At 47.7% G+C, this 14007-nt stretch overlaps 1 protein-coding gene across 2 annotated transcripts in view; it reads right to left on the reverse strand.

The window, feature by feature from the left end:
* The window catches only part of RPN2 (ribophorin II), a 53890-nt gene that overhangs the window by 23615 nt on the left and 16268 nt on the right, over positions 1–14007 (reverse strand). For both annotated transcript variants that reach the window (XM_030887071.2, XM_045295257.1), the window contains exons 3-9: positions 13591–13686; positions 12855–13030; positions 7466–7541; positions 6855–6989; positions 3866–4042; positions 1953–2071; positions 139–244 (exon numbers count right to left, since the gene is read on the reverse strand). In XM_030887071.2, coding sequence (XP_030742931.2) covers positions 139–244; positions 1953–2071; positions 3866–4042; positions 6855–6989; positions 7466–7541; positions 12855–13030; positions 13591–13686 — 885 coding nt within the window. The remainder of the gene's footprint in view (positions 1–138; positions 245–1952; positions 2072–3865; positions 4043–6854; positions 6990–7465; positions 7542–12854; positions 13031–13590; positions 13687–14007) is intronic.

Genomic DNA, 14007 nt, shown 5'->3' on the forward strand with positions numbered 1-14007 from the left:
TGGGGGTTTAAGTGGAGAGAAAATGTTTTGAGAATGATGTACAAATGCGCTTTACACAATTGATGTGTGTATGGATTGCGATAACCGTTGTATGAGCCCCTAATAAAATGTTTAAAAAAAGAAAAGAAAAGCACCTACCTCTACAGCGTTCGCAATGTAACGGGCATCACCTTCGACTTTGACAGAGAAGTCATAGTAACCACTGGGCAACTTGACATTCACGAAGTTTAGTTCAAACCCGTCCCTGTGAAGAGTGGCAGCATGATTAGCACGGACTCACAGAGGAGCGTCATGAACACGAGAGGCTACAGAGCGGTGCTCCTTGATGGCCCCAGGTGACACCACTTTCTCCTTCACGTTCCACTCCACCCGCGTCACCTGTCTGCTCAATCACAGTTTTGTGTTTTCTCCACATTCTGATCTATTTACAGTGACCTCCCTTCCCCAGCGCCCCAGGTCTTCTTTTTGTTCCCCAGACCCCTGCCACTCCTAAAACCCCACCTCCATCTGGTAGCCTCCCACAATTAAAGGCAAACCAGGCTGCAGGTTCAGTACACAGAGCAGGGTCCCCATTATGTTTCATAAAAAGACACATACACACATACATGCTCGCATAGAAGAAAAAAAAACAAAAACCACTCCAAAATCTTCCAAGTGGTTTGATGCAGGGTAGTAGAACTGTAAGTAACTTTGTATTATCTCTGCTTGCTGTGCTTTGTAAATTTCCTAAAAAGGAACAATCTTACTCTTACAAACATATTCTAATTTTTATTTTAAAAAGGAAGAAAAGGTAATGAATTAATAATGCTATCTACCTAACGGGGGCACTGGTGGCGTAGTGGTTATGCATTGGGTTGTGATCTGCAAGGACAGCAGTTGGAAACCACCAGAGGCTCCCTGGGAGAAAGACAAGGTTTTCTACTCCCGTAAGGAGTTAACAGTCTTGGAAACTGACAGGGGCAGTTCTACCCAGTCCTACAGGTAACCATGAATCAGAATTGATGCAATAGCATTGGGTTTGGGTTTTTTTTGCTTTAATTACATAACAAAATACCAAGAATATCTTTACAGCATCCCACTAACTATTCTTAAAAAAAATTTTTGCTTTTGAATTTCACCTATCACTTATATACACTCATGACTGACAAATAAATGTATTCTCTCTGAAAGCCAGAGCTTCTGATGCACAGGGACCAGCTTATTAATGTAGTAACACTTAGCCACGTTTCATACAAAAGTTAACCTCTGATTTTTTTTAAAGATGCATAATATGTAGCCATTAAGTATAAAGTTGTAGAATAATATTCAATCCCATGGGGAAATGTTCAAGGCACACTTTTACAGATAAAAATCCAAACTCTGGAATAAAGTTGAAGTTGGTTAGAGAGTCTAATTTGTGTAACTTCTGTTGCCATGTGAACCTTTAATGAATGGTTCTTGTTTATTTTCAATGTAAATGCTATTTCATAGTCTCGAAAACCCCGTGGTTCGAATAAAATCCATAATCATGTTAAAAAAAATCCAAACTCAATTAAAATATTTACATTCCTACAAAAACTTTTTAATAATAGTTCTTTCTGGGTAGTTAAATTATGGATGATTTATTTTCTTTTTTGTGCTTTTCTGTATTTTTCCCATAATGAGGATATATTACTAATAGATCAGCAAGAAAAGAAATATTAAATCTTAAATTAGCTGTCTATATCCTATGTAGAGGTAACTAGATGTGGACAGGAAGCAGTACAGCCAAAGTAAAACACTGTTCGCTTTAAACATCCCTTTCTTACAAGGATAGAATTTTGATACCAGTCAACCAAACTGACCTAACCAGTGCTGTGCTACATTTGGTTTTATGTTCTTGGTTAATAACCACATTAACTGGGGTTATCTGGCTGCAGGCTAGTGCTCCAAAAGCCATGTTTGCACCATGCACTAATCCACTGTGGACTTACCCCGCCGGGGCGAAAGGCGTCTTCTGGAGGACGGTGGCCCTGGAGGCCACAGACTTCGCGTGCTCCAGCTTGACGGTGGCCTGAGTCAGAGGCTGGGACAGGACATTGGTGACTTGCAGCTGCAAAAGAAACAGAAAGGGACCTGTCAGAACAAAGGCCGAGAGGTTTGCTTGTGGTGCTTTTATCCAGAGGGAGGAAACATCACACCTCAGGACATGTCACTGACCCCTGCCCTGCGCCCCCAGGATCAGATAACGGGAGAAAGGCCATCAGGCTCAGGAGGACTGTTTACAGAACACCTAAGATGGGGTAATCTCAGTTTTCAAATGAGGCCACGGCGCCCAGGGAAACACAGAGTGACTTCTTTCTGAAGTCACTTCTTCCTACACTAAAGAATATTTATATATATATATCATTAGCAAGAAAGATATTTTGTGAAGGTACTGGCAATATGAAAATGAGGGAACGTATGGAGCATTAATAACTACTATGAAAGCTAACAATGACTACTATTACTGTGACTATGCCGCAAACGTTACACGTATCCTCACACCAACTGCACCAGCTAGAAGGCATGGCCGCCTCTATTTTCCAAATTTAAGAAACAAAAGCCACCAAGGGGAGGGGGGCGGAGCGCTGTAGCTCAGTGGTTGAACCTGGGCCCAAACCCAGCCTGTGCAGCTTCAAAGCCAACCCTCTTTCCTCTTGGCCCTATCCCCTCTTGAACTGTGTTCACTAGGTTGCGTCCAACCCCATCTTTGTTGAGGGGTGAGTCATACACTGGGACACGTCCTCAAGAGTGCCACCACAGAGACAGCACTGGTTTGTTTGGAACCTCAACATTTTGACATTAAGTAAAACGCCAGTTTCTCCTGAAGGCCTGGTCACTGTTTCTAAATAACAAGCAAATGCCACATACTCAAGACTTACACACATGCACGGTTTGAAGAGTTAACACAAACAAGCAGCCTGTGCTTCCTGCCGAGAGGAAGGGCGGGTGATGAGGAAACAGAAAGGCTCCGTGTCAGCACGGGGGCGGGGGTGGGGGGCCCGCTGCTTGCTCCACCAGCTACGAGGACCAGACCCCACCGGCACGAGAACTGCCTTCTCAGAACAGCCGTCTAGAGAGCTCTGGTACTGGGCAGTGCATTGTAGAAATAAGGCTTTTCTACACATCTAGAAAAAACCTGTACAGACCCCGAAATGCCCTTTTCTTCCACTTATTATGTATGCAATGCCCGCACTATTCTAGTTCCTCTAGGACAGGGGTTCTCCACCTTCCTGAGGCCGCGACCCTGTGGTGGTAACCCCCAACCATAAATGAGGACCTAATGCCGGGGATTTAAGTGGAGAGCAAATGTTTTGAGAATGATGAGGGCAATGAATGTACAAATGCGCTTTACACAATTGATGTGTGTATGGATTGTGATAAGAGTTGTATGAGCCCATAATAAAATGATTTAAAAAAAAATTATTTTCGTTGCTACTTCATAACTGTCATTTTGCTACTTTATGAATTGTAATGTACATATCTGATATGCAGGATGTATTTTCATTGTTACAAATTTGAACATAATTAAACATAATGAAAGCATAGGGATTAATCACAAAACAACATGTAATTACATATTGTGAAATATTTGTTTTCCGGTGGTCTTAGGCGACCCCCAAAGGGGTCTCGACCCACAGGTTGAGAATCGCTGCTCTAGGAGGAAGGGGGACCAGGAGGGAAGATCTGAAGGACCCTGTGACTAATTCGGGCCCCGTGGTCATGTCTGAAATTCCAGGCAAGGGGAGCGAGTCTTGGTCTAGGCTTAATGGGCAGGTCCTCAAGGGGCAGTAATGGGCAATGTGTCTCCATCTTTCGATCCCTGGGAGTGTGGCACCAGCAATGGCGGCAGAGTGAGTCATACCCGCAGGACAGCCTGTTCTCGCGTGCTGGAAGGAGAGCCCTCGGGCACCACCACCACCGGCACGTGATAGCGATTCTGGGAGAGTGCAGCAGCGGCGGAGGCCACGCTGAAGGCTTCTGAGAGGGACTCAAAGTTCTTCTTACTGAAGATGGCATTCATCAGCTGGATGACCTGATCCTGAAAGAAAACGAGACGGTAGTTCCAGATCTTTCTCTGGCAGGGCAATGGGCGAGACACGCTCTCCTTCCCACCTGACCCAGTCATCCCTTATCTAGGTCTTCCCGTGGAAGGAAGGTGTCTCTGTCATGAAACCACACTGCCGAGAGGGCGGGGACACACGTGATGCCTTGAAGTGGCAAAGCGGGGTTTGGTGGCTGGGTCCCTCTGCAGGCTCAGTATAAACTCGGCGTTTACGGAATGTTTGCTAAACACATGCAGGGCACTGCCTTCCTGATTGCTACGGAAGTAAGGCACATTTTTCAAAGAGAAATTGGTCAAGAAGGGAATTTCAAAGCTTAATGATTTGTCCAACTCAAGGCTGTCGTTAAAAACAGAAAAGCAGCGCCAACTGCGTAGTCAACTGCTCCCTACGAAGCACACCTCTAGACGGTCAGGGGCCCTGGGAGAGCAGCCAGCAGATGGCACACTCAAGCTTTCTGCTCCCCTGAAGAGCTACAGCCTCGGAGACCCACGGGGGCAGTTCTACACTGTTCTACACTGTCCGTGGGCAGGGAGTTTGGTTGTTGAGAGGGAGAAGCATATAAGGTACCGTATACAGTCGACTATAAGCCGACCCGAATATCAGCCGAGGCACCTAATTTTACCACAAAAACTGCATTAAAAATTATGCTGGAAAACCTGGCTTATACACGGGTATATACGGTGTACTAGCAGAACCCTAGTGTCTTGAAGGGATCACTGGATAAAAAGCAAACTGCAAACTCACTACCAGATAGTCGATGCTGACTCATAAGGACCCGACAGGACAGGGTGGAACTGCCCCTGTGAGTTCCTGAGACTGTCACTCTTCCCGGGCACAGAGAGCCCCGTCTTTCTCCTGTATGAAGCTAGGAAAGTATAGTGCAAAAGACCCTTACGAGTAACCATTTGTTAAATGTCTGTATGTGCCAAGAACTGTACTAGGTGCTTTCTAGCTATTAACTCTACCGCCTAACACAAACCCTGACAGACAGGTACCATTTCTTTTCCAAAGGAGAAACTATGGCAGTTAAGTCACTTGTCCAAGTTCTACCAGAAAAGAAAAAAAAGGAAAAACAGTAAAATTGAAATGTAGGTCTGTTAGTGTCCAAAGTCCTTCCACAATGAGATACTTTCTTCCCTGGTTCCCCTCAAATCCTCCTCCCAGTTAAACTACCCCCACTCTTCCTTCCACCCTACCACCTGCCCAGCCTACCTTTGCACAGTAAAAGGGGCTAAGTTTACATTTATGAAACTACATCATATGTCCCAAAAGAAATGAAAATAACTCTCATTAAGAACTAATGGGCTGAGAGAAGAAAACTAAAAACATTTTTTTTAAAAGGGGGGCCCTGAAAAGACATTATTAAAATTCTGGAGGGTATTTACTGAAGAGGAAACATTTTCCACTTCCATTAGATTTTTTTGGTAAAATCTACTACCTAACAAAAGAGCTCCCTGCTCCTGACAGTGTTATTCACAGGCGACGTGAAATAATTCCCTTTAATTGTACCAATTACATTTTTCCATTACTAGGCTGTTGACGTGCCCAAATGGGTAACTGTTCACTAGAACTGCTGCATCAAAAGCAGTGACAGCAAAATTACCGCAGCCAAATATCTGGTTCGTGGAAGCTTGGAAATTAAGCAAACAAACGTGTGAGTTGGATGTGTAGGGCACTGTCAATTCACCTGGTTCACTACGTGCAAGGGCACCCCTAGATGACTGCTCCCCCAAGAGCCACATGCCTGTGCTTTTGCTGTCATCGTGTCCACCCGGAACCCTTGAGAAGCCTCAGTCCGAGGGCAGAGTAAAACTGCTCCGTCCGCAGGGTTTCCCAGACTGCGAATCCTGCCGGGGTGGCAGACAAGCTCGCCCTTCTCCTTAGGGCAACCAATAGACTTGAACCACCAACCTGGAGCTAGCAGTCCAACATCTAACCCACTTCGCAACCAGAGCCCCTTAAGATGAAAGAAACCGTGCCTAAAGAATGTAACTATAGGAACACATTATTAGCTCAAATTTTCTGGAGAAAATATAACGTGAATTCAAATGCCCAAGGCAGGTATTTGCCATTGACTTAAAGAAAGTCTGCATACAACAACTCTTAACGCGTGGAAGAAATACAGGTTCTAACGGCAAACCCAAGTCTCGCCTTCAAAGATCAAAACAATAGCGGCTCGTGTTTTGAGTACATCGGATCACGGCTTGGTATCCTTCTCACGGAGCAGGCCCTACTCAGAAAGGCTTCCCCCCTCCCCCCACCACTCTGACAGAAGGTTCTTTCAGGTTAACAAGCTCTTCTTGGGGGAAATAAAAGGGACTCTTAGCGGATGTCTGGTAGACACACATGCCGCCCAGTGAACTCTGTCAATCAGCAGAGATTAGCTACTGCTGAGGACAAGGGCGGCATGGAGGAACGGGCAATTGTGAAGTGCACGGCACTTCTCATGAGAAAGAGGATTTGCAAGGGTCACCAAAGGGGAAGCACTCATGAGGCAGGCGGGCAGGGAGGTCTGACGAAAAGGGGAGAGAGCGGGTAATTCACTTGCCCTTCTGGCCACTGCCTCCTGACCGGCACGTAGCCCATGTACAGCAAATGCCACATTTTGTTTCCATGTCAGCCCCACTGACCACCAGTTTCTCCACAACTGTCTGAGTTCGCATTCTCGAGGCCCACCCCAAGACACTGGGTGACCACACCCCAAGACTAACAGAACGGACCGCCCTGGACAAAAGCTGTTCTTAACCGATGACGTGGGTTAAGAACCAAGGGCTGTTAGGCAGGCACCTCTTTCATGGATGGCTCGGTCCCCACGTGGTCCATGAGCTTGTAGGTGGCAGCCACAAATAACGCCGTGGTTTCCAGGCCTTCTTCAAATTGGAGGTACACGCCCCCCAGTTCATCCAAGCGAGCGACGAGGTCCTGTCACAACAAAAGGGAAGTGGAAAGTGCAGTGTGATAACAGAAGTGAGGCCCGTGCACCACTGCGTCCCAGTACACACACTGCGCCTTGTGAGCAGTTCTTCAGTCTAAATCTGGTGTCAGCCACTCAGCACTTTTACCAGACTTCCTAGTTCCAGAGAGCAAAGCGTATCACACAGCTATTTCAAGAGCAGCCTATTCCGTAGCTCTGGGAGGAGGATGCCTTCGCAAGCCCAGGAGTTTCGGTACTGGAGGCACTAGCTGGTTCTGGACAGAATGTTGGGGGCACCCAGGAGGCGAGAGTCCCTGACCATCAGTTTGAGGGCAACCTACAAAGCCCTCAATGCAAACCTACAATAGATGCAACAAATTAACCTACGTGGGCTGTGGATCTGTCCTTAATAAATCATGCATGTCTATCTACAGGGTTTCAGAGGGAGGAGCTGGGAAACCCATTTGCCAAAAGCAAATCCCACCTCAATCTCCTCGATGATGCTCCTCAGGTCAGCCTGCTGGGACAGGTGGGAAGCTGTCTGCAGAGCCTGGACAGTTCTGGAAGGTAAACAGGAGATTTCCAATGGCTGAGAAGTCCTTCTTCAACCACTCTCTTCCCGTTCCCGGGGAACTTCTCAAATATCCTGCTCTTGTTCTCTGAAAGTTCAAGGCGGTCTCAGCCCTTCAGGGGCTTATTTGCAAGCTAGTGGGAGAGATGCGACACAGGCTGGAAGCGATCATGGCAGTCAGAGAAGGCAACCTGGGCCAGAGAAGCAGCAGAAAGTACGATGGGCCCAGGGAGGAGGGAACCCAGGCTCACCACACACAGTACGCTGTGGCTATAGACTAATAAGGGCTGGGAGACATACACTGAAGGAGAACAGGATCCAATTCAAGCAACGTTTACCTGTCATCTCCTCTACTTTACAAGGCCCAGTGCCAGGTACATTTCTACTTTTCCTATTCCTGGGCCAAAGATATGTGGAATCTACATTTGCAAGCAAAACAGGAAGCTATCAGGTGGAACCTGGAGCAATTCTTTAGGAACCAGAAGATACCCTATGCACAGAAAGCATCCCATGAACTGAGCGCGATGTCTCACCGCATGCCATCATCATCCAAGGAAGACCCGAGTTACTCATCCTGCAGGCATTCAATCAGAGGGGCAGAGGAGTTGGTCCCAAACCTGAATCTATTCTTCTTTCAGTCCTCACTTTAATCCCATTATCAGAGTATGTCTTTGTCCAGAACTCAAATAATACACTATTAAAGAGCGAGAATGCCCGTGGCACCTACTCCTTAAAGGATAACTCTTCTCCAAGCCATCTTTGCTTCAATACATTACAGTGTAGGCATCTTTCCAGGCCAGTCCACAGAAGGATAAGGACATCCTGCATTCTTACCAGCAACCACACGGGCTGGGAATGCCTTGATGTCGTTGACTCTTGTAATCGCCAGGTGATCAGCCTTGAGTTCCACTGTTCTTCTACCTGGTCATAAACTTCAGTTTGCCAATGTTGGACCACCACACATACCAGTCACACAGATGCCTGTAGGCTCATGAAGCTTTTTGTTTTTAAGGGAAACTAGCTCCCTTTGTTCTTTAATACCCTCTAATGGCTTTCAAGGTCCCAGACCCCTGCAGCTGTGGGCCATGATGAGATTCAGGCAGATGAGGACAAGGGCACGGTTCTGGTGCCACCTGTGACTCTGGCCTCTGCCAGCCACTTGAGAAGCAGCCGCAGTGGCAACAATAAGGATAGCCAGAAGTGGGCTCCCAAAAGGTGTGAACAGAGCATTCATACAATGTCCAAATCACTTGCTGCCCAACTCCACTGAACGTATCTCGGTGTTAGGCAATGCATACTTGCATTTCCCTTGATTGATGAGTACATTTGTGCAAGAATAACTTTTTACAGGTAGGATGTGGTAGGCATGTGCACATTTGAATTTAAAAAATTAGATTCTATTCTCTGAACGCAGGTCATGTGGAAAATAGAAGTGCTGTTTTTCTGGGAGGATTCTGGAAGATGGAGGCCCCCTGGTGGTTAAGCCAACTGTGATCCAATCCCCGCTCCCAGAGTTCTCTAACTCCCAAGGGCTGGCGGCCTGGCGTGAAACCAGCGCTTAACAAGTCAACGGGCTGGGGAGTCACAGCAAGCATCTGTTTGCTCAGGTCGCGGTCTTAACAATTTAGATTCCCTCTATGGAAAACTAAATTCCATTAAGATGACAAGTTGGAAAACAGAGGCGTCACAAGAGAGGGAACCCCCTGAGTATTCAAGGACTCCTGGGGGATATCTGTTGTTCTAACGTGCTTGAGAAAATGAAACTGCATTTCCCAACAAGGCAGACACAAAACCCAGCCCCCACACCTGCTTGTGATGAACGCTGAGCTCAGAATAGGGCTACTCAGGGAGCTAGGAGGAAGGTCCCACTGGGACGTGAGCATCATGTTGAGGACAGTTTTGTCACTGGATTGAACGACTTATTCCCCAGCCACCCATTTCTTCCCGGGGGAGCACTAGACACCACACCAGAGGGGCAGAGCCTGTCTTGATGATATAGTGTCAGGATTCAAAGAAATGGGTGCATGGGAAGGCCACAATGACAACTGTAGCAGAGATTCACAGATACTCTGTTTTCCATTCAGGACACGTTTGAGAACACAGATTTCCTAGGAAAAGTCCACAAAGACAGAGAGGGTCTACTTTGAAGAGTCCCAATTTACACCAAAACCCAAACCCACTGTGTCACTGAAGCCATTCCCACGCAGGCTCCCATGGGCGTCCGTCTTCACGGAGCAGACATCGTTACAGAGCAACTCTCTTTTTTTAATCGTCTTATTAGGGGCTCAGACAACTCTTATCACAATCCATACACACATCAATTGTGTAAAGCACATTTGCACATTCATTGCCCTCATCATTCTCAAAACATTTGCTCTTCACCTAAGCCCCAGCATCAGCTCCTCATTTCCGGCCCCCTCCCCGCTCTCCCGCCCTCCCTCATGAACCCTTGATAGTTTATAAATTATTATTTTGTCATATCTTGCCCTGTCCGACGTCTCCCTTCACCCACCTTTCTGTTGTTCGTCCCCCAGGGAGGAGGCTACATGTAGATCCTTGTAATCGGTTCCCCCTTTCCAACCCATCCTCCCTCTGCCCTCCCGGTATCGCCACTCACACCACTGGTCCTGAAGGGATCATCTGCTCTGGATTGCCTGCGTTTCCAGTTCCTATCTGTACCAGTGTACATCCTCTGGTCTAGCCAGATTTGTAAGGTAGAATTCGTGTCATGATAGTGGGGGAGGAGGAAGCATTTAGGAACTAGAGGAAAGTTGTATGTTTCATCGTTGCTACATCACACCCAGACTGGCTCGTCTCCTCCCCAAGACCCTTCTGTAAGGGGATGTCCAGTGGCCCACAAATGGGCTTTGGGTCTCCACTCTGCACTCCCCACCTCATTCACTATGATAAGATTTTTTATTCTTTGATGTCTGATACCTGAGCCCTTCAACACCTCGTGATCGCACAGGATGGTATGCTTCTTCCATGTAGGCTTTGTTGCTTCTGAGCTAGATGGCCGCTTGTTTACCTTCAAGCCTTTAAGACCCCAGATGCTACATCTCTCGATAGCCGGGCACCATCAGTTTTCTTTGCCACATTTGCTTATGCACCCATTTGTGTTCAGCGATCACATCGGGGAGGTGAGCACACAATGATATGATTTTTTTGTTCTTTGATGACTGATAACAATCCCTTCGACACCTCATGATCATGCAGGCTGGTGTGTACAGAGCAACTTTCAGTTGTTGGGCTTGAACCACAGGCCTTGCCAGTAGCAGTCCAGTGCTCACCTGGCAGTGCCATTAGGACTCTTCAAATAGGGAATAATAGTGGTACTGTTATATGAGCCCCAGTGGCATAGTGGCTACACATTGGGCCGCTAACTGCAAAGTCACCAGTTCAAAACCACCAGGCAGTTCCTTAGGAGAAAGATGAAGCTTTCTACTCCTGCAGAGAGTTACAGTCACGGAAACCCACAGGGAAAATACTAGCCCTATCTTATAGGGTTGCTATGAGTCGGAACAGACTCAATGGCAGTTAGTTTGGCTTTTGTTTTGTTTTGTTGTATTATATGATGAGACTTCAAAAAGTTCCTGAAAAGAAAAAAGGAAATAAACTAAACCAGACCCAAACCCAACGCAGTTAAGGCGATTCCGACTCACAGCGAGCCTGCAGGCCGGAGCAGACCTGCTCCACAGGGGGTCTGAGGCTGTCCGTTTTCACTGGAGTAGAGAGCCTCCTCCTCCTCCACCGGCAGAGCAGTTGGTAGGCTCAAACTGCTGGCCTCTAAGTTACCAGCCCAACGCTTAACCCACGGTGCCACTAGGGTTCCTTTTGCCAAGTCTGTGCTTCACAAGTTATAAACCTGAGACGGACATCCTGTTCCCTCTATTGCATATGAAAAACAAGGCCGGGAAGTACCCATCCACGTTCACAGAGGGCTTAATAGAAGAAGCTGGACTTGAACTCCCTACCATGTGCCAAGCTCTATAAACTTTGCACACAAAGAAGCTGACAACCTAATAGAAAACCGAAGGCAATCTGACAGAGGAAGTCACCTGGTCTCTAACAATACGACCTCACCAGGAAGCACTCTAAAGAGAAGACCCACCAAGACCCAGGCACCGTGCTCGGCTCTTCACCTGTGTGTTAGCCCAGTGGTTTTCTCACCTTAGTTCCATGATGGGAGATGCCTGGTCCCAGCTCACAGGGTTAGTAACCTGCCCAATGTCACAGAGCAAAGACGGCACAGAGCTAGCATTCGAGCCCAAGTCTGTCTAAATGAGCGCACCTGCTCGTACTGTGTCCTGTTGCGGGGTTTTAACATCCCACCACAAGTGACGAGGAGTAGGATGGAAAGAACTAGAACCCACAGGAAAGAGGCACAAGGGCCCAACCCGGGTGCTAACCCTGGGAGCGGTGTCGGCCACTGCCACGGACAGCTGATCATGTGATTGTGCACTGGGCAGTGACAGGGGCAGAATGTCAATGGCCTGTGAACTCTGCCCTGAAGAACGAACGGTACAGGGCAGAAATAATTTGGTTACTAGCAAAACAGGACCAATGGCCCAGGAAACCATCTAAATGCTCCTGTGAAGAATTCCCTGGGCTCTGGCATGGAGCACCCGCCAAGGCAGGACTCCAGGTCCGCTACACCCTCTCTCTCTAGGGTGGCAATGAAATGGGGGGCACACAGGGGGAAATGTAAATGAAGAGACCCGATGTCTAAAAGCAACAACAATTACATATACCACCAATTTTAAGGTGTGTAGCAAACATCGCTAAGATGGTCCCAAAATTAAATTAATAACAATAAACAGGAGTTGCTCAGAGTCCCTTTCTCCCTCACTTAAGCCTGTTGTCGAGTTGAGTCTGGGCCAGCTCTGCACGCCCAGCTCTCCCAGCAGATGCGGTCACTCGCCACTTTGAGAGATTCCCCCAGCCTGTGTGTTTGCAGAGCCCCCAATGCCAACCACATCTCACTGGGCCCCAACCAAGCCTCAACACAGGGCCTGTGGCTCCCGCAGCCACGCTAACCTCCAAAGGCAAGCCTTGGGCCAGGGCTTATGCGTTGACTCGGGATCTGCCTCCTGCCTGATCAGCTTGGGCTGCTCTATGTACGGTCCACACGGACAGGGATCCTCAGCTGCCTCAGCAATCACTATACCTGTGCCTGCAGTGCCTACAAGTGCCAGGCCCGTAGGAGCCAACCTGAAGGTACTTGTCAAACCCAGGGACGAACCCTCTCAGGAGAGGACGGAGACGAACAATGCCCAAGAAGCACCCACGGGTGGTGACTCACGCCAGCACAGTCTCTTCCTTGCTGAGACGAGCTGTCAGGGCGCTGAGTGCTTCCTGGGATGCCAGGGGGAGGCCAAAGCCACTCAGGGCTGCAACCGCGTGGTAGATCTGGGTAACCGACGAGTCTTCACTGACAGCTGCCAGAAGGAGGTCTTTGGTTTCATTTGAAATAGAGATCTAGAGGGATTGGGAGACATGGAGGGTTAGAGCAGGGGCTGGAAGTTCATGGCAGGTACACCAAAGGTGGCATGGAGAGCAACTGGCCGAGTCACACCTGGTCACATATGACACCCCCGCCTCGCCAGGGTCTGTTCCCTAGAAGAGACGCTGACAAAGCACTGCTAAGGCCATCAGACAGCTTTCTAGAAATGGGGGGTGGGGGGGCACTCTTCCTCTACTGCGAACATCATCCCCCCCTTCTTTGGAGAAGAAAACCAAAGCTTCCTACGAGAAGTAACAACTGTGGGAAAAGTTACTTAAAACCCAGGTAAGCAAAAAAACAACAAAACTCAGGTAAGCTTCAGGGAAGGGTTTCAAAAGGTCAGGAGGTAAAGAGACACATTTGGCTTAAGGGAAAAACAAAACAAAACATAAGATCGGAATTTTCACCCCCACCACGGATTCTTAGGTCAGTTTCATTGTTTGGTGGGAAAACAAAAACGGACGATTCGATGTGAACCCCCTCTTTTCAGAACGGCTTTATAGGTTAAAGTTCATTTAACGGGATCTGTACTCACCTCACAGCCCGAGAGGGCCTGGCTGGACTGGGCGGCGTAGAAGAGGGAATCCACGTGCCTGGGATCCAGGTTGGATTTAATGAAGGTGCATGCTTTCTAAAGGGGGAGAGCGACGTTCAGCAGGGATGCACGCAGGGATCGGGAAGAAAAAGGCAGGGGCATTTAATGAGTGGCAAGTGAAAGTCGAAGTCATCCAAGTGGCTTAACGTCTGAACTTCTGACGATGTCATTTTTAAGTTCGTGTTTTTCTTTTGTTTTTAAATCATTTTATTGGGGACTCATACAACTCTTATCACAGTCCATACATGCATCAATTGTATGAAGCACATTTGTACATTCATTGCCCTCATCATTCTCAAAACATTTGCTCTCCACGTAAGCCCCTGCATCAGCTCATTTTCCCCCTCCCTCCCCGCT

The sequence above is a fragment of the Echinops telfairi genome, unplaced genomic scaffold, assembly GCF_000313985.2.
Source record: "Echinops telfairi isolate 266 unplaced genomic scaffold, ASM31398v2 ScPeMD7_5592;HRSCAF=6446, whole genome shotgun sequence".
Taxonomy (NCBI): Eukaryota; Metazoa; Chordata; class Mammalia; order Afrosoricida; family Tenrecidae; genus Echinops; species Echinops telfairi.